Source organism: Solanum lycopersicum, chromosome 7, assembly GCF_036512215.1.
Source record: "Solanum lycopersicum chromosome 7, SLM_r2.1".
Classification (NCBI taxonomy): Eukaryota; Viridiplantae; Streptophyta; class Magnoliopsida; order Solanales; family Solanaceae; genus Solanum; species Solanum lycopersicum.
In genome coordinates, this window is record NC_090806.1 from 65,064,283 (window position 1) to 65,085,960 (window position 21,678).

At 30.5% G+C, this 21,678-nt stretch overlaps 2 protein-coding genes and 1 long non-coding RNA gene across 3 annotated transcripts; all 3 read right to left on the reverse strand.

The window, feature by feature from the left end:
- Window positions 1-12,519: 12,519 nt before the first annotated feature.
- On the reverse strand, window positions 12,520-15,748 carry LOC101263333 (uncharacterized). The gene is made up of 6 exons (XM_026032087.2): window positions 15,487-15,748; window positions 15,130-15,262; window positions 14,791-14,894; window positions 14,532-14,703; window positions 14,323-14,454; window positions 12,520-13,905 (listed from the first exon to the last, which is right to left on the reverse strand). Exons 1-6 carry the CDS (start codon window positions 15,525-15,527, stop codon window positions 12,688-12,690), a joined length of 1,800 nt encoding a protein of 599 aa, XP_025887872.2. The 5' UTR covers window positions 15,528-15,748; the 3' UTR covers window positions 12,520-12,687.
- A 1,911-nt stretch (window positions 15,749-17,659) lies between these two features.
- LOC101264533 (NDR1/HIN1-like protein 6) lies at window positions 17,660-18,600 on the reverse strand. Its single transcript, XM_004243290.5, has one exon. It carries the CDS (start codon window positions 18,459-18,461, stop codon window positions 17,814-17,816), a length of 648 nt encoding a protein of 215 aa, XP_004243338.1. The 5' UTR covers window positions 18,462-18,600; the 3' UTR covers window positions 17,660-17,813.
- A 700-nt stretch (window positions 18,601-19,300) lies between these two features.
- LOC101264029 (uncharacterized) lies at window positions 19,301-21,192 on the reverse strand. The gene is made up of 2 exons (XR_011210813.1): window positions 20,081-21,192; window positions 19,301-19,992 (listed from the first exon to the last, which is right to left on the reverse strand). It is a non-coding gene; the product is annotated as an uncharacterized lncRNA (long non-coding RNA).
- Window positions 21,193-21,678: the final 486 nt, after the last annotated feature.

Below are 21,678 nucleotides of genomic sequence, written 5' to 3' on the forward strand. Positions count from 1 at the left end.
AAAAATACCCTAAATTATCACAACATATAATCAAAATTACATTTAAATTAAAAAAGAGTGGGGTGGTTAGAACTTAGAACTTAGAAGTGCTCCTATGTAAATAGACCAATGAGAGTGTGCCACGTATGTAGACAATGAGTACACATTTGCTCAAACATTTAATCCGTACAATGAGGTGGCAAATTACAGTTGGTTGTTGAAAATGAACAAAAATATCTAAAAGTTTCAAAGGTGATCAAATTCAAATTTCATTGTTCCATAATTATGTTTGACTTATTACACTCACCACATGGTTTTCCATAGATCCTATATGTATTTATCTTCCTTTGTTCACTATTTATTATTTCGAAAGAGTCGGGGTAGAGGTGTTAAATAGATATATATAGTGCTGAATATAACAGTTCAAAATAAATAAAGTTGATAGTATATATATGTGCGAATACTTGATTTGTTCGAAAATTGTTTGAGCTGAAATAAAGATTGAAATTCAATTCATCCACAGGTCATTAAAAAGCAATGATAGTATTTGAGAAATAAGTATCAACTAACTATATGTCAATCAGTGTGATAAACTATATACAAATAAGAATTGAACTTTATGGAGCTTAATCATTAAGATTGTTATAAATATTAAATTCATTGTATATTTTAAATTTATGAATGATATCTAGAGTATTTATCATACTCATATTTATCAACTCTTACGCTTTGCATTAAAAGTATTGAATTCAAATGAATTCGATATCAATCAATAACATCTCTTTGTCACACGTAAATTTTAATTAAGAAAAACTAATTTAATGTAGTTGTTTTGTTTGTCCCTTCTGCATATTCACTTCTATCATTGGAGTCGTACTGTAAACTTTTATTAATATTTATGGAAAATGGACAGCAAGTTTATGCATTTTGAGTCTTAATAAATATATTTAGCTCATTAAATAATCATCAAAGGAAATAAATAATAGAGGTCCCTAATTAATTAAATTAGCAATGGTAGCTAGAATCTTATCTCTTAACCGACTAAACAATAAACATAAACGTCATTTTTTTTTTTTTTTTTTTTAAAAAGGAAAATATAGTACCTACATATATTTTTGTTTTTGTTTTGTCCATGGAAAACAATTTATTATTTATGTACTTTTTCGATCTTAATTTATATAGTGTAATTTGATTTATTTTTTTGAGAGTCGAATAAAATAAAATTTAATGTGAATTTATTAATTTCTATGTCTTTTGCACATAGTCATAATATACTCTTATTTTCTGGATTTGAATATTATCTATGATTTCTTTTATACTTCGCTTATTATTTTATTTTATTATAATTATTATTCAAGATGATTTGTTAAATTATTATTATGTCATATAATTTGGAATGAGGAAATACTATTCTTTTATACATTTGAAATAATGAACAGACAAGCTAGTGAGTGCATTTCACTAACTCTCCAAAATTAAAACGTGTGTTAATATAAAAAGGGAAAAATTTGAAGCATCTTTTAATGCGATTGAATTTTTTAAAAATAAGTAAATAAACAACATGGAGAAATTAAAATTCAAAAACATTAGGAAACAAATAGATACATACACGTACGGTAGGTACGAGGTTTTCCTAATGATTTTAATTCGAGTTAATTAGTTAATTTTTCTTTTTTTGTTTTATGAAAAGAGACAATAAAATATATTTGATAATAGATTTTATGATGGTACATTAACTAATATTTTAAGTTTACAAAAATGCCAATTGTAAGGATCATTACAAAATTAAATATTTAATCAATTTTTCGCTCAAATATTAACATAACAGTTGATCTTCACATTTTTTTTCTTTTGATTTTCTTGTGTTTTTCAGATGATATAACGAAAAACGTATCTTTTTTTATTTAATTTGTTTATGTTATTTTTCTTTTTAATCGGATTTTATAAAAAAAATGTCCCTTTTCTCCTTCTTTTTATATTTCTCTGATCTTATTTATTTTTACGTAATACATTTAATATCTTTAGAATAAATTTAGTACAAACTGTACATTACCCTTAATTGAAGCCTCAAATAGTCTTATTTGTTTATTTTTAACTCTATAATAAAGTAAAACCCTACAAATAAATAAAAACTAAAGAGAGTAATATCTTTTTTTTTTTAAAAAAAAACTCTAAAATAAAAAAAAATAAAATTTGAAGTTGGTAAATATAATTGAGTCGAAGAGGACAATGATTGGGGGAAGCTGAATGAGAGAGGCGTGGGATTAGAATATCCACGTAATCACAAGCTTTCGGCAAAGGACTTAATTTTCAAAAAAAAAATAAGTTTTTTTTTCTCTCGGAACGAGTTTTTGCCTCGTACAGTTCAAATCGAAGATTAAGAAAGTTTAGTATATATCGAGCGAAAATAAACTTACTTCATTACGAATCTATTTTTTTTAAAAACCCAACCCTATAATATCAATTTTACGTACTATTTTTTTTTGTCTCATATTAACTGTTTATATTTTCACTTTTTTTTTTAAAAAAATCTTAAATAAAAACAATATTTTATTAATTTTTACCTTTTTAAAAATATTTTTAATAATAATTTTAATTACATAGACAACTAATATGAAACGATTTCCTCAAACATATAAGTCAACCAACAATCCGGGGTCTGTTGGGTGGGTCGGCGGGAATCGGCACGTGTCGGTGCTCACCCGGTCACTTCATTTTTTTTCTTTTTTTCTCAGGTTCCATCAACAGGTGGGACCCCACCACAAAATATAACAAAAAAAAAAAAGAAGAAAAAAACTACTGTTAATTCTCTTTTGTTTTGTCAACATAAATATCTTAAATTTCGTCGTAAAATTAATGCTCATCTTACAATTTAATTCAATGTTTTAATTTTAATTTTAATTTATAATGGAGAACTGAAAGTTAGAAAATTTGGTATGAGGAATATGTCAAACATGAACATAAATATACACCTAATGCTTGAACTATCGTAAATAATAAGCAAATACTCTTTGTCATAGTTATAAAATATTGATATTTTTGTCGTTCAAAAATTAGAATATATATATTTTTTACACTAACGGATATACATTTATCATAATTTTATCCACCGATCAACATTTATTAAATATTTAGATTGAGAGATAAGATTGTGATATGTATTCCTATTAAGTCTTCTGTTAAAATAAAGAACATATATACTTTATTTTTTAAATGACATGAATACGGATATTCTAAAAATATGACGAAGACATATCCATACCATTTACAATAATTTATAGATTCCCTAACGTGACTAACCTCTTTCAATTTCAATATGCTATAATTGAGAAAAAGATCATTTCCTTTTAAAGTTATAAATTAAAGAGAATTTCTTTTTTCAAAGATTTCTTACAAATAAAAAATAGTCAACAAAGGTACAATTTATCTTATTTAGTCGGTTAGTATGTTAACGTGATTTCAATTTATTTTTTTTAATAAAAACTCCATCGCATGTGTTCAAGAGGAATTGAATCTTAATCAAAGAGAATAAAAAAGTGTAAGCAGGTTTTATTTCTATATAATTAATTCAAGAAATTATTTTGTTATCAGATTCACGATTAATTATATTTTTTTAATATATTTTTTAATATAAATATAAAATTTGCTATAACGATTATTAAATCTCAAAATTCTACTCCTATCACTTTTGAAGATAAATATGATTTCTTTAGTTACCCTTTTAAGTAATCGTTTAACATAAGTCAATAAATTCACTTTTATGTTTTTTTATACATCAATATTTTACGATTCATAGTTAGTACTATTAAATCTACTAATTAGTTAACCAAAGTTAAGTAGGTAATTAATTGATTTAAAACACTAGATACGATAAAATATTTCCTTTTTCTATTATTGATCGCCCAAAGTGTGACTTTTGCTTCATGAAAAATTTAGTCCATATTCATAATTATGTTTAATGACTTTGGGGAGATATTAGACTTGCTAGACTTGAAGAATAAGTGAAACAACCGACCCTAAGAAAAAGAGGACAAAACATTTATGTTGGAAAAGACCTTAAACGTTGGGCTATGACTAGGGCCGGATATAAAATATTGAAAATCGAATCATTTAGTCGAATTAAAGTTTTTGATAATTCGTATACGCTAATTCAGTATGGAATTTGGAGGTAAAATTTTAGAATTATGACATTCAAATTTAAATTTGGTATAAGACATTAGTGCCATTTGATATTTGTTATTTTCGAAATACCAAATTATCTACTTGATATTACTCATAACTACTAATCAAAAGAGAAAGTTAAAAGACTAAACCGTTCACATACATGTCTTTTAGTTGTGTCAATCTATTTTCCTTAATGTCTTCTTATGAACAAAAAACAGTAAGCTTCCAAGCCTTTACTCCATTGAAGAGGCTTGAAGCATTAGCAAGAAGGAGAAGAAGACTGAAATGTGAAATTGAAAATGTACTGAATTCATGTTCTTCACGTGAGGATCTGTATTGCTTATATAGCAATCAGATGCTGAAAACAAAATACAAAACTAACTAACTAATTCTACACATTAATCGATGTAACAAACTACTAATTTGAAATTACAATAATAGGCCTAACTAACTTCAACTTCCAACTAACTTTTGAATAGTTAGTTGCTGCCACTAACTAACTCTTCTTCAACTTCTTTTAACACACCCCCTCAAGCTGATGAGTGCATGACATTGATCACTCCAAGCTTGCCTAGAAGATGCACATGTTGAACTTGGCTTAGCCCTTTTGTCAATATGTCTGCGAGTTGTTGCTGTGTGTGAACATAAGCAGTGTTAACTTCCCCTGCTTTGATCTTATCCCGGATAAAATGGCAATCTATCTCAATGTGTTTTGTCCTTTCATGTAGCACTGGATTAGCTGCTAGTTGTATAGCTGATTTGCTGTCACTGAAGATTGTAATAGGCAGTTGAACATTCACTCCTAATTCCTTAAACAATCCTAGAAGCCAAGTGATTTCTGAGACTGCTGATGTCATACTTCTGTACTCAGCTTCAGCTGAGCTTCTTGAAACAGTTTGTTGTTTCTTTGACTTCCAAGAAACTAAGGACTCTCCAAACTTAATGACATAGCCTGTGATGGATCTTCTTGTGTTAGGACAGGCTGCCAAATCAGAATCACACCAACAAGTAATTATGTTAGTAGGTTCAGAGTGTAACCAAACTCCTTGACCAACTGATCCTTTCAAGTATCTAATCACTCTAGTAGCTGCTTCCATATGTGATTTCTTGGGAGATTGCATGAACTGGCTCAAGGTTTATACTGCATAACTTATGTCTGGCCTGGTGATAGTAACATATATCAATTTACCAATCAACCTTTGGTATGAAGTAATGTCATGCAGCACATCATCTTTATTGTAGCCATTTGCTTGATCATGTTCTACAGAAGTTAATCTCAAATTGGACTCCATTGGTGTGGTTGCAGGTTTAGCTCCTGTTAATCCAGCTTCAGCAATAAGTTTCAATATATATTTCCTTTGATTCAAAATAATCTCTCCAGAGGATCTTAATACTTCAATGCCTAAGAAAAATTTAAGTTCACCTAGATCTTTCAGTTTGAACTGCTTGTGTAGACATGCTTTAACTTCAGCAATCAGTTGCATGTTACTTCCTGTGATCAATAGATCATCTACATAAACTAGAACAATGACAATATCTTCCCCCCTTTTTAGTGTGAACAATGAATAGTCATGAGCACTCTGACTAAAACCTGTGGCTTGTAATACCTTTGTAAGTTTCAGGTTCCACTATCTTGAGGCTTGCTTAAGTCCATACAAAGACTTTAACAACTTGCAGACTTTGTTTTCACCTGGTTTTGCAAAACCTTCAGGCATTTTCATATAGACTTCTTCATCTAAATCACCCTGTAAGAAAGCATTATAGACATCCATTTGGTACAATGTCCAACCTTTTGATACTGCCAATGCAATGACACATCTAACTGTTACCATCTTGGCTACTGGAGAAAAAGTGTCATGATAATCCAATCCTTCTTGTTGACTGTATCCCTTTGCTACAAGTCTTGCTTTAAACCTTTCTATCTCACCATTTGCCTTATACTTTACTTTATATATCCACTTGGAACCAACTGCATGCATACCTTCTGGTAGTTCAACTACTTGCCAAATATTATTTTCTTCAAGAGCTTTGATTTCCTGCTTCATGGCTTGTATCCACCTTTCATCTTGTGAAGCCTGCTTGAAGTTCTTGGGTTCTGTATACTCTGAAAGTTTGCTCAGAAAACTTCTACATTCAGGCTTTAATTTTTCATAATTCAGATAGCTAGCCATAGGATGTTTAGTACTGCTATGACCTTTAGTAATGGTATACTCTTTCATCCATATTGGCTCTTTGATGTTTCTTGAAGATCTTCTAACATAAGAGTCAACATGTGATGGTATGGCATGAGTGTTTTCAGAAACTTCCTCTGTTGTACTTGGTCTAGACATCTGATTTTCTGAATAACTCTCAGTCTCATTACCTTGACTGTCTTCATGAACCATACTAGTCTCTGCATGTTCACTATTATCAATCTCAGCTTCAATAGTTTGATTCTCTGCTTTCTCTAAAGGTGAACCATGTACATCACCCAATGGATCAAGTTGAGACCTTTCTTTAGCAAAAGGAAATATTTCTTCATGGAATACCTCATCTCTGTTCACATGCACCTTAGTAGAGTGGATATCCAATAGCACATATCCTTTCTGCAATTCTGAGTACCCCAAGAGAATTGCTGCACTAGCTCTGGCTGAAAACTTATCCCCTTTAGGTACAGTTGTAGCATAGCAAAGACAACCTATAACCTTTAGATGAGACAAACTAGGTTGTTTACAGTAAAGTAACTCATAGGCACTTTTGTTGGAATTGGCTGATGAGGGTAATCTATTCACCAAATACACTGCAGCCCTTATGCAATAACCCCAAAATCTAATAGGTAGATGAGCTTGAAATTTGATTGCTCTTGCAATATTAAGGATGTGCCTGTGCTTTCTTTCAACCACACCATTTTGTTGTGGTGTGTGAGGGCAACTTCTCTGATGTAGTATTCCCAGATGATTGAATAAATCTTTACACTGTGAATTAAGGAATTCTGTGCCATTATCTGATCTCATAACCTTGACATGAGAATTGAACTGAGTATTGATCATTGAGAAGAAGTTCTTTATAGCTACAATGGTTTCTAATTTTAACTGCAACAAATGAACCCATACAAATCTACTATAGTCATCTACTATAGTCAAGAAGTAATGTTTTCTATCTAGAGTAGGAGTCTTATAAGGTCCCCATAGATCCATATGAACAACATCAAACATCATGGAAGCTCTAGTAGTACTAACAGGAAAAGTAAGTCTAGTTTGCTAGCTAAAGGACAAACAGGACAATGAGCTGGTATTCCATCACCTTTACTGCTTGAATCAATCCTGAGAAGCTTCAATATCTGTTGAGATGGATGTCCTAACCTTCTGTGCCATATTTCTGTGTCTTGTCTTACAACTCCTGCAACTACTATTTCTTGAGCACACTTTATTTCTTCCTTCTGTTTAGATGAAAAATTAGCCTTAAAACTGTATAATCCTCCTTCTTCTCTACCAATCCCCTTCACCCTGCCACTGCAGAGGTCCTGAAACACACAAAAGTCAGGATAAAAAGATACAAAACAATTCAGTTCTCTTGTAATCTTTGACACTGACAATAGACTGAACTTGAAATCTGGCACATGTAAAACACTTCTGGCCACTTCATTATCAAATATAGGTGTTTCACCAATATGACTGACCGTAACCTTGTCACCTGTTGGAAGATGAACTTGATTCATTTGTGACTTTGTTAATTCATGTCTCCTAGTTAGTAACTGCTTATTTGCAATGATATGATGAGTTGCACCTGAATCAACAATCCAATCCTGAATAGCAGGGTTTGTCATTAAACAAGTTGTAATACCTGCCATATTGACTTGTTTTGTTTCTTGCACATCTCTGTTTAACATCTCCATTATTTGTTTATACTCCTTTTCTATGAATGTTTGTCCCTTTGGCACCTTCTGCATGTTATTGTTCTCCATCTGATTACTTGATGCAGCACTAAGATGATCATATTGATCATTAGAGATGTTATTTGCAGCTTGATATCCTCTTCCATATCCACCATTATTTCCTGAACTTTGTCCTCCATATCCATTGAATTGACTTGTGCCTGTACCATTTCTCATGTTTCCATTCCTATTTCCATAACCAGGTTTCTTCCTTTGTTTCCAGTCACTTGGATAACCAATCAACTTGTAGCAATTATCCTTTGTGTGACCAAGGAAGTGGCAGTAATCACATTTCTTTCCTTTGTAATGTTCCTTTCCAGCTCTTTGATTCCTATTAACACTCATCACCATAGAACTTGGTTTTTCAACTGCATTATCCATACAACTTGAGTGCTGAATCTCATCTTCTATAATCATAGCATAAGCTTGATTCATAGATGGTGTAGTTCCTTTAAGTAGAATCTGTCTCCTAGCCTGATCATATGATTCATTTAGGCCACTTAGGAATTGAATCAATCTCATCTGCTCCAAATGATCATTATACTCCTTCGATTGAGAACAAGTACTGCATGGACTTGGAACTATAGCATCATACTCATTCCATAGTGTTTTCAACTTTGAGAAGTAATGAGATACAAAATCTGTTCCTTGTGAGAGAGTGGTGATATCTCTATGTAATTGATAGATCCTTACTCTATTCACCTTGTCGAATCTTTTCTTTAGATCATTCCATACTGAGCAAGAGTTTGTGGCATACACAATACCACTAAGTAGTTCTTCACTGACTGTGTTCATCAGCCAAGAAAGCACAATCGCATTGCAAGTTTCCCATTGCTCATGCAATTCATCTTTGTACAGAGCTCTGGTGCAAGCACCAGTTACAAACCCATACTTCCTCTTCCCTAATAACACAATCCTCATTGCTCTACTCCAGATTCCATAGTTTTCAGATCCAACCAGCTTGATTGGAATCAACACTGCACTAGAACTATCAGAATTTCCAATGAACAATGGATCATTCTGATCTATCTTCAATCCCACCATATCTGCAGATCTTAAGCTACAGATTGTCACCACTTGACAGTGATTCGAACTCCACTAATTGTACAGATTACACTGCTTTGGTACCATGAACAAAAAATAGTAAGCTTCCAAGCCTTTACTCCATTGAAGAGGCTTGAAGCATTAGCAAGAAGGAGAAGAAGACTGAAATGTGAAACTGAAAATGTATTGAATTCATGTTCTTCACGTGAGGATCTGTATTGCTTATATAGCAATCAGATGCTGAAAACAAAATACAAAACTAACTAACTAATTCTACACATTAATCGATGTAACAAACTACTAATTTGAAATTACAATAATAGGCCTAACTAACTACTAACTAACTTCAACTTCCAACTAACTTTTGAATAGTTAGTTGCTGCCACTAACTAACTCTTCTTCAACTTCTTTTAACATCTTACTTATTGATATTCTTATTATACCATGCTTTCACATGGGAAAATAGAAATAATTGAAGCAATAGTATTAACTTCGTGATACACTCGACTACAACTTTAATATGGTGTTATCGAACACAGTGAGCAAAGTTTGACCGATCAATTACTGAGTTATAGAACCAAAATAATATATTAGGTATTTACTTAACTATCAATTACCAAATTCAAAAATTCCGAATCGAATATCAAATGCTCATCCTTAAGATCTATTATTTAATTTACTTTGATCTAGAATATTAGTTCAGCCAAACTAACTTTTAAAGAAATTAACGATTCAATTATCCACGTAGTTAACACAATGGAAATCAAGAGAGATTTTGTGTAGAAGCCAATGGATTAGCAGATATTAATTTCATTAATTAGTGTGACAATTAAAAGAGAAACTCATTATCTTAGGCCCCTCCATTAATAATTGCATAGATTAGGTGTCCAAAGCATGCATGAAAAATGTCATGCAAATTAATCATGAAGGGACTATGGTCCTCCTATCCTATAAAAACATTATTTGACCATAAAATATCTCTATACAACAAGCATAATTTTCATTCTACATTTGCAATTGGCTTCTTCTTTTGTAACTTTTTTATATTTAGACTCATTTGAATTCGTTGTAATTTACGTTTTATTTTTTAAAAAATAAGATTTTTTTTCATATTCAAAACTGAATCAAATATATTTGATTGAAGATAGAACAATCATGTTCATTCTATTAAAGCTCTTATTGATACTATTGGATGATGGTGGTAGGTTCGTTTCTAACAATGTAATTAAGGAGTAATATAAGGGTAATATATGTAAAATAATAATAATATGGAGACTAATTTAAGATTTAGATTTAGTAAGTAATTTTACTATATTATTTGAGGCCTCAATTTCAAGTTTTGGTTCGAGATTAATGTATATTTATGAAATATCCATAAATTATCAGTATCAATTTCAAATTTTCTAAAAAAACATGATTTTAAATTTCAAATTGAGATATCATTATATTTTTTAAAAAATCAAAACCTGACCCATCATTTTAAAATTAGTAAAAAAAAACTCATGCTCAACGTGAATACCACGTGGAAGAAATTATATTAAAGAATAACTAGTTATTACTATTGCTAACTTTTTTAGATTAATAATTTTTTTTTAAGAATTACATGTATTTAAAAAATGTAATAACATTTATACATAAAAGGGATGAAAATATGCAAAAAACAATTTTTTGGACTTCAAATTAACTTGGGTTTCAAATTTACTCATAATTTGAAATCATATCCAAAAGGGAACTAATTAAGGGAGTATTTAAGTACTTGGTCCATTTCAAACCACATCTTAATTAAACCAATTTTACATTAGAATATGATGTTTTTTTAGTGCAGTCGTAGGTTATAATAGACATGAACTCACGTTTTGTCGAAAGCTGGGAATTAACAACTTGAAGATTAAAGCTTAATTATTAATTAAGTAACTAAACAAATAAAAAATCCCAATTGGTCGGCTACAAATAAATAAATTATTAATTAATTAGTGTTTTGTCGACGAGACCAGTGTTATCATGAAATTTAATTACTTAAAAATGACTCTTAGTGGCCATTTGGATGTCATTTTATTAACCACTATGATGTTAGTTAATTAAGATTCTCAACAAAGTCTCTCTAGATTACATATTAAAAAAGAAAGTAAAAGCTTTTTTTAATTAAAATTAGAAAGTCAATGCTTAGATTTTTTTTTCTACACTTATAAATAATAATGATATTTAAAGGAATAGATAAAGATTGACTTTAAAAAGTCAAATCGGTGTCATTTAAGTATGGACAAAGTCAAATGTCAGATTTTAGTTATGTTGGAAACATAGATATTTTTTTGCTTCGAAATATCTGTTTTTCGATTTTTATTTGTAAAAAATTTGTGTGTTTAGAAGTTCTGAATTCGACTTTAAAATAGATATTTTTTGGACATTATATATCAAAAGTAATTTTTCTTAAAAAATTTTAAACTCAAATAGTTACTTTTGAGTTCGACTTTAAAATAGATACCTTTGGACACTACATATCCAAAGAAACTTTTCTTAAAAAAACAAACCAAAACTGTTGCGTAGACATTACTTTTCTCCTTTTCTAAACAATGATCAAAAGAAAATAATCATTTCAATTTTACATAGTAAAAATAAGATTGCATATATATCATTTTTTTATATTTACATTTAAGTGATCATATTCGAACAATTTAACCGTTCAGCCATGGATATTTAGCGGAGATCCTCGTACATGGTGAATAACCAAGTTTCAATATATTATTGTTTTTATAAATAATATATATTCTTGTTTATTTTAAAAAAAACATTTTAAACACCATTTGTATAAATAATACTCCCACAAGAGAGTGTTTCTGAAATAGAGTTCTAAACTTTTAATTATTTGTTATTCTTTGTGTAACCCTGAGAGTCATAGATTAGCTGGTTTAAAGATGAATTATGGAGATATTATTAAATTATGTATAAATAATATCATATTTAGTAGTTGGTTAAGAAGTAAGTTATTTCTGTAATATATAGACTTAACACGTTATTTTAGTTTATTTAATTTTTAAAACTGCATATCTTATACATATATAAGTTTTGAAAAAAAATTATATTATACAAGAGAGGAGAGAAGACGTAATAATTAATATTTGAATCACAAATAAAAATAACTAATTCCTACATAAAATAATACATAAATTTCGAAATTTTTTTACAAAGCCATGGTGTCAAGATAGTGTTTGTATTTGGGCCATTTAGGAAATAAAGCCCATTTCAAAATTTGCGAGTAACTGTGGTATGTTCCCCTATGCCACAGCCCACATGACTCGAGAATTTTCAAAAATATTAATTGGTGCATATATTTTTGAATGGTGCCTATCATCAAATTCGTGCCGCATGGCGGGATTACTCTACTTCTACTCTATAAATAGAAACTCGATAAGCCTTCGATGTGGAACAACAGTTCTTGATGAGTCCAACCAACATAAAGCCTATATTACACTCCAAGACTTCAATAAAATCACTAAAACACACAAAAATGTTACAATCTAAATATGCTTCTGCTAGTTATATGACCAAAGAACATAGAAAAATATAGCTAACTCATGGTCGATTTTACGCTAGCATTTCTTTTGCAATTTCTCTTTCTTGAGAGCCAAGAATGTAGCTTCTATTTCGTCGTAGTTTGGTAGCTTAGGATGGACATGTCTATTTTCGTATGATCCATTTTCAGGCTCTTGAACCGGGAAGGAACTTGATCGAAGAAAGTTGTCTACGAGGCAATCTTTAGGCCTTTCAATAGGCAGAGTCATTGCTCTCAAATAAGGGGCCTGATTTTCGTCTCTTGCCCTTTGATATGTCATTCTTGACGTTGAATACATTGTCGAATCACATGTTTCTTGGCTCTTCAATACCTCCTCAGTATCGCGATTTACAGAATGTTCGTTCATTGATTCAACATTTTGATCTTGGTTGATGTAGTCCTTTGTGGTTTTGACTCTCCTCCTTGGAACGCGAAGAGGAGATTCCACGTTGCCTTTCTTATCAGTGATCCAGTAATAACATGGATGTTCCAAACTGCAATGATTCTCCATTGTCTCGTTGCATCTGGAATGATCGTCGATGCACTTGACAAAAGTCATTGTGCTTCTGAATTTGACATAGCAAGGTTGATCTTTTGTATCATTTGCAAATGTACGATAAGATCTCTGACTTTCCGAAACAGAACTCTTTCTTGTACTCCTTCGTCTGTTTTGGCGTTTTGGTTTGCTATCTGGAGAACTCTCGGGTAAGTCTCCGTAGTAGATTGTACTATCAATGTCCGACACAATAGAACCTGATTTCCTTCTCGTTCTTTTTCCAGATATCGTTCTGTTCTTCCTCGAGGTTTTTGATCCTTCTTTTGGATTCTGTGAGTCAAATTTCTTTTCAATGCCTTTAAATTTGCTACGAGTATCTATCTTTAGTCGCGAAGGAACAAAAGGGGCTTTGAACATGAATAGCCTTTGATCCTCGAAGTCCATATCTTTCTTCACAGCAGACTCAAACTCCTGAATGTCATCCAAATATATCAATTGTTCAGGTAATTCAGCTAAATCTTCTTCTGTAGTTGATTCAGCAGCTCTTTTCTCAACATTTTGCTTTAAAATAAAGGCATTAAGATTCCTCTTTTCCATTCCTGTGAACTCGTTACGATTATCCTTCAAAGAGTTCACTGAATCCTTACGAGACTTAGTTGTTGGGTAACATGTTGAATTTGCTGTAGGAAGTAGTTGTTGATGAGAATCGGATGGATCATCGATTAGGGGATCAGCTGCAGCACTACTGGTTCCATTTACCTGCAGTTTCTTGGCATTAGGAATCATGTTATGCTAATAAGATTGAAACAGGACAAACATGTTCTGTCATTAAACAGTAAAATCCATACTTAATTCTACTTAACGCACGGGCAATATCTGTCACTAAACAATCAACATCTATCCCTAATTCTACTCAATAAGAAGCACTTTCGAACAAGTAAGGAACGAGTGTTCCACTTAAGCACTTGACACGCAGTTAGCTTAAAACATGTTCATCATGTAGTCGAGCAAAGCACAACTCTACGAAGCAACTTAGCATCACTTAAGATAGGAGCAGAACGAGTAAGTTTTCTGAAATCAATATAACAGTTTCTGTCACTAAACAGTAGAACTCTGTCTGAATTTCTATTTAACAACGGATGACATCAGATCATCGGAATAGCTTGTTGTACTTACCAGCTCATCTGGTGGTTCGCGTCTATATTCAATAAGCAAAGGTCCTTGTTGATAGCAACTCCTTGCAATTTCATCAACCAATCTGTACTTCTCTTCTTCTGATACAGAACTTGTACATATATAATCCATCATCTATAAAACCAAAAAAAAAAAGGATCAGAATTCTAAAAATTAACAAGTACACTCAACGACTATCAAGTTTCGTTAACCTGATGGCTCACAACATTCCCAGGAAGTAATTGCAGTGCAGATTTTTCGAATCTCTGACCATATCTTTCACTAAAAAACTTCCGAATTGCAGCTAGCTCAGGCACATCACCGAGTCTTGCTGATGCAAAAATGAGACTTGACACTGCTTCATTGATATCATCAGGACAGTCCCTGAGAAAAACAAAACAAACATAAAAATCATTATTCATTATAGTTGTATAACATTGAATTTAGATTGAAGTGTTTGTGTTTTCTTGCTTGTTTTTTCGAATACACGGAAGGTTGATCATTATAAATTCACAGTAACTCTCCAGTAAATCATACACTGCAACCTTTCGTTCATCCAACGAAAGCTGTTCAACCTGAAAATCATACGAAAACTTCCTATCAGTTATAAACTATGTTGCTCAGACTCTTCATAAATACTTTTTGGAGAATCTGATACACGTGACATAACTTTTTTTAAAGAGTCTTGAACAAACATTAGCTATATCAACAGAGGAATACATTAAGCTAATCCAAACAAAAATGAAAAATATCAACTTTATACTAACCATAATTATATATTTTTTTTTGAAGAATTCATATTACACTTACCCTATCAATGACAATTTCGTAATGTCCATTTCTAAGTAACTCAGATAAATCATCCCTCAATTGTTTGATAATGCAACTTCTCTTGTTCTTCAATAGCTTAATCCGTCTTTGAACCCTTCTAATCAAATTCTTACTGTAATAAACAACAATTACGTCTCAATCCAAAACAAATCTATTCAATCAAAATTCTTACTACTATAGAAAAAACAGTTAGATTTCTCAGATAGTCACTCAACTTATAGTTATTATATCAGAAAGCCATTTTCTTTGTTAGAAAAAATTGGACTTTGAGTTTATAATTTTGAGTGATGATACGAAAAAATGAACGTAACGAAAAGTAAAACATAATTTGTTTACCATTTAGAAGCTTTTCTCCAACCAAAGAGTAAATTAAACATGTTTGTTGAGTTCCTCCAAGCTGACAAAATGATTAGCCTTGTGACAAATTCACACTTTTGTGATATTTATTAAAAAAAAGTGATGAATTAAAGCTTGTTATTATTGGATTAATTAAATTGGGCAATTTAATTTAGGAGAATGGGTTTAGTGGATTTGGAGAAAATCAACAACTAATTAGTGTTTAGGAACTGCTCCACTTATTTCTCTACCATTAACCCCATTTTTCTTCTAACACGATCGTTAATCTTGTTTACTTTCTTCCCACCATCATGCATTTTTTTTTATTTTTTAAATTTTAATTAATAGTACAATTTAATTTTCTATATATAAAATATAATTTTTTAAAACGAAGGATGTTCGCCGGATCACATGTTCGAGTTACGTGGCTCCACTATTCATATAACATGTTGTACTACTTTGATTATAGTGCTTATTATTTTTACCTAGCTGGTATATTTGGTTCAAATTATGTATTTATTTTTTGGAGAAAAATTAAGATAATCTATTCTTATTATTTATTAATTAAATTCATTCTTCGAAAAGAATTAAAATTCAGAAAGTTTAAATTTTGAAATCATTTGAATTATTATTATTTTTATCCGTAAATGTTTCGATCCCAAACATGGGAATGGATAATTGAGTTCCGTAAACAGCACGCACTGGTTTCTTGTTGGGAATTAAAATATAATTTTTCCGTTTTAATTTATTTATCTGATAGTAATTTGATATGAATTTAAGCAAGTAAAATATTTTTGAATATTGTGATATTATTTTAAATTTTCTTTAATTTTATAATTTTAAACATGTCTTATAAAAAAAAAAAGACATCAATAAAAAAAACAAATCCTACGAATAAATTAAAACAAAGGAAGTATTATTTTTTCTTAATATGGTATTTATTTTATTTTCTCAGTCAAACGAACAGTTCACCAAATTCTATCAATTTTGAAGAAGGAAAAAAAAATTAAAAAAATAATGGAGAAGTGAAAGAGTTGTTAACCAACTGCTAAATAACTGAAACATTTCACTAGAATATGGAAAGTGACATGGAAAAGTGGGGTCAAGTAAATTTTTATTTGTTTACTTAAAATTTAAATATCACGTATTTAGTATATATCATTAACCTTTCAAGTGTTCAAATTTAAATTTTCGTATATATTTAATGAATTTTCGACGTACATAAAATTTGAGAAAAAATTACTCAATTAAGTTTGACTTGATATGTTAAAAGCATATGTATATCCTCAGTACCATTATTATACATATGATGTTTACGATTATATATACTATAGTTTTCTTGATTACTTAAAAGTTTTTATTAATAATATGTGTTAATAAACAACGATTAAGTAATAATCGTGTCATGTAGAGTAAAGAGACGTATATTATTATTGAATATGAGTTACCACCTAATATGAGTACGAATTAATTAAATACTTTTTGTTTTCTTAAGCAGCTTGAAGTTTTGACAATTTGAAAATTAGGCTATTAGGTTATCTAATATTCGAAATTCGATAAAGTAGCTCCTGATACGAGGGATATACGAGAACGATTTATTTTGTCTTTCTTTATTACATAACGATCAATTTAGCGCAATTATGTTGTTATCTTAGTATTTTTTTATTTATTACTTAATAATCATATTTTATTTTTTATTCTATTTTTTCATTGTAGTTCTACTCTTTACTGTAAACTTTGTGTAGGTTTATCATTCAAATAAGAATGTTTGACATTATAAAATGATGGAAAAATGATACGATTTATCCAAACATTGGATATAGTCAAATAAAATAATATGATACAATACAACACAATATATGCAATACGATACATTATAAAACAATAAGTAACAACATTTCAAACAAAATGCTCTCTGAAACATCAAATCAATAGAGTGCTTTAGCTATAAAAATATGAGTATTTACGTTGATGTCGTCTGGCCCTTTATCGAACCACAAACAACTTTACACGTAGAAATTTAGTGCACTAGACTATTCTTTATACGATGATTGACAAATTTGTGGTTGGGTTAAATAACTTGAAGAAACAGAATTTTTATGTACATTCTATCATAAGTAACATTGTAAACTGCAAATAAAAAAAAAGTGTACAAAACTATGTAGACTTTCAATTAATCCTTATATACTTAGTATGATATATATTTCAGAAACAGGCTTATTATACATATGAACCAATAAATACAATCGTATGTACTACGTACACACTTATTATTAATTAAAAAAAACACATAGAACGCCAGATAAGAACAGAGAAGATAGATTTTATCAGAATTTAACATCGAATGTTGGTTGACTATGTTCAACCTCAGGTTTTTTGCCAGGCTTCAAATCATGAACAGTTAATGTAACATTTGCAAACACATTAAATTGTTTTAATTTAATATCTCCCAAAATAATTTGCACAGGTACCTTAATCATTACCTTTAATGGAATTTTACCATTTTTTTCATTTTCTTGAAATGCCTCATATAGCCCTGATCCAAATGTACTTTTACCTTTTAATTCAATTTGGAATATAGTTGTATTTTTTTGACCTTGATAAAAACTAGGTAATTTCCCCGTACAAATATTCGAATCGCTATATGTCACGTTAACGGAGCTACCTTCCCCGTAAATAAACCCTATAGCTGTGTTGGGATTATCTGTTTTCATCGTTATGATAAGATCTGCATTCACACTGAAGTCGGGTTGATATCTGAAATCCTTAACATCAAGGGATTGAAAATCGTACGTAGGCATTTTAGGTTTGTAGTACATGTAGAAATAGAAGGCTATCGAGGCTAGAATAATTATGAGTAAAAATAGGACGCAATAGCAACAACAAATGCATCTAACGCAGAAATTTCCTCCTCTACGCCTTTCTGCATAGTAATATTCTCCGCCATAAGGCGGAGGCCTTCCATATTCCCCCATCGCGGAGTACCGTGGAGGAGAGGAGGAAGGAGGAAACTAAATCAAGAAAATATATAATTTTTTTTTTTTGTGGTGGAACTTTTTATTTATAAATGGAGGATCACCATTTTATTTATTTATTTGGTTTTAGGAAATAGAGTGTTGTTATTTTAAGGGAGAAAGGAGAGGTAACTTTTGAGTAACGAATCCTATTTATTGATATTAAACCATTGGTTAAGGACATTGTTACATATGTATAGTCGGGGGCGAACCAAATAGTGTCTGAACCTCCTTTAATAGAGAAAAGTATATTGAATATGTAAAGTAACACTTATTTTTAACGTATATATTATAAATATCGAAGAATGTATTTATTTTTTTTTATTTTTATATTCTTTATAAGAATTCTAACTCCGCAACGTTAGTAAAGAGATTAGCAAAAATATTGCTTTATATTTGGTTCTCTTGTTTGTTTGTTTCATTGTAATGTTTATTACACCTTTATTTGTATCAATTTCTAGGCTCGTTTTGTTATTCCCATGTTGAATTAATATTCATAAATTATAAAGATATATAATACTAGTGAAAATGTAATTGAAAAAGTAAAATATTAACTTTTGCTAGCTAGTTGATTATAGCTTCCATCGTGCAAATTTATGCATTATTTCTCAAAGAACAAAATTAATAAAATAAAGAAAACGCAATACGTACATTCTTTCAAATTAATTTTTTTTAAAATGTTCTATATGTACACATGTATATTAAATGTAGTTTGTCAATTTAAACATTACAAAGTTAAAAAAAAAAAAAAATATATATATATATATATATATATATATATATAAAAGTAAAATTGGAGGTATAGAAATCATAACATCCAATCTTTATTTATTCATAGGTATGAAAAACATTTCTATTCTACAAATACAAAAAATCTAGAAAACTTTAGTGGGCTCTCAATTAATCCTTGTACGCTTCACGTACCAATAAATACATACACACTTACAAAAAAAATGTAAAACGTCTAAGAGTAAGAAATCAAAGAAGAGATTTTATCGATTAATCGATCACTTTACGAAACGGTAGTCGATTTTTCCTTGATCAATCTCAGTTTTCTTGCCTAGCTTCATATCATGCACAGACATTGTGACATTTGCAAGAATACTCAATTCCCTTAATTTTGAATCTTTGAAAACAAATCTAAAGGGTACCTTAGCCAATATTGTTAAAGGAACTTTTCCATGGCTTTCACTAACTTGTAATGACTCATAAAGACTTTTTGCAAATGGATTTTTACCCTTTAATTCAATTTGTAACATAGTTACATTCTTTTGACCGTGATGAAATGATGGAAATTTTCCTGAACATATTGTTGAACCACTATATGTAACATTGAAGGTGTTAGCTTCCTCGTAAATAAAACCTATGGCCTTGTTGGGATTATCAGCTCTCAACGTTATGATAAGATCTGCATTGATGTTGGAATCATTATATTCGAATTCCTTAACATCTAGGGCTTCAAATTTGTAAATTGGAGCTTTCGGATCGTAGACTGTGAAAAGATACAAAAAAATTACCGTTATGACAAGGACAATGAAAAATACGACGCAATAACAACAACAAATGCATCTAACACAAACATTTCCTCCTCTTCGCCTTTCTTGAGGATAATATTCCCCGCCCCCATAGGGATAAGGCGGGGGCCTTCCATCACCTGCCATCCCATAGGGTGGTGGACGATGCATAGAAAGACGAGAATGAGGATGAGAACGAGAACGAGGAGGAGGAAATTAAATTAGAATAATCTAGGGGATTTTTTTTTTGGTGGTGGACCTATCTCCTTATGGATAGAGGACCACCACTTTTATTTTTTCCTTTTTCCTTTTTTTGGTTTTAGGAAACTAAGTATTGTTATACCAAGGGAGAAAAGGAAGGTAGTTTTGAGTAATGAATCATATTTATATGATTGCTCCATTTGTTAAGGACATTGTTACATATGTGTGGCAAAAGACTAGCAAAATATTAATGCTCCTATTTTTGTGGTTCTATGCATTGTAATGTTTACACCTTTAATTTCTAGGCTCCTTTGTTATTTTCCATGTTGAAATAATATCCATACCTCACAAAAGATAGTACTAGTGAAAAGAATGATACTATTTTTACAATAATAAGTCATGAGTAGTATATTTTCTGTTTCAATTTATGAGGCACCGTATAATTGTTTGTCACAAAGTTCAAAAAAAAAGTCTTTTTAAAATTTGTTGTCTAATATATTTGTTGACCATTTGGGTGGATATAGACCATTTCATTATAGAAAAAAAAGGGAATTTTAAGGTTGTTTCCAATTATGAAATTATGACATTTTTTTTAGAACAGACTACAAAGAAAAATATCGTATAAATCAAGGCAGAACGAGTAATATTTTTTTATAATAGTAATGATTATACCTGGAATTATGCCACTTAGATGAACAATTAGAGTGAGGATGAAATTGAAAAAAAGAAAATACAATGGAAGAGAAAGTAGGCTGAATAATACACAAAGCATCCCGTTTACGTAGGGTTTGACAAAGGGCCGCACCCCAAGGATTATATGATGTAAGTAGTGGTACAGTCAAGATTTTTAATAAAAGTGTCAAAATATATATATAAATAACCACACGTGAATACGGATTCGACTATGTAAACTATACAGACACATACATAAAAACTATATTAAACTCGTGAACTATAAATCACACGTATAGAATCATCGATACCTTATGATTCGAGTAGGAGGAACAACGTGAATTGAAGACTGGCAATTACAATCTGTTCTTAGAGTATGTGACCACATGAATGACAAAACAGAAACCATAACAGAGTTCATTTTCACAACAATTTTCTTCATCTTCGTACGTCTCGAATTTTCATCATAGGTTTCAAGTTTGTAGCTCTGCAAGAAAATATGGCGTTTTCGAGCTCGTTCCGTTTGGTAACTAAGCGAGCTCCATGTAATACCGTTGATTTGTGATTGATCTAACGGTTCATATCCATCAATCATTTTGCTAAAACGTAAAGACCTATTACTTACTAGTGCGTTCATCTCTGATTAATCCTGAAATAGGATTTATGACGTTCTTTAGCTATAAAAGTTGTCTGTCGCTAAATTATTATTTTTTTAGCTCTAGGGATGGATGGTAGATTTAAGTACAAATATATAGTACCTAAGAGCAACTACTAATCAACGAGTACTACTA

Excerpts from the sequence above, each read along its gene's own strand:
- LOC101263333 (XM_026032087.2), bottom strand. The coding sequence starts at position 15,527 with ATGTTTAATTTACTCTTTGGTTGGAGAAAAGCTTCTAAATG. Across the intron at positions 15,263-15,486 it reads TGGAGAAAAGCTTCTAAATG|TAAGAATTTGATTAGAAGGG; the intron begins GTAAACAAATTA and ends TGTTTATTACAG. Across the intron at positions 14,455-14,531 it reads GGAATGTTGTGAGCCATCAG|ATGATGGATTATATATGTAC; the intron begins GTTAACGAAACT and ends TTGGTTTTATAG.
- LOC101264533 (XM_004243290.5), bottom strand. The coding sequence starts at position 18,461 with ATGGGGGAATATGGAAGGCCTCCGCCTTATGGCGGAGAATATTACTAT.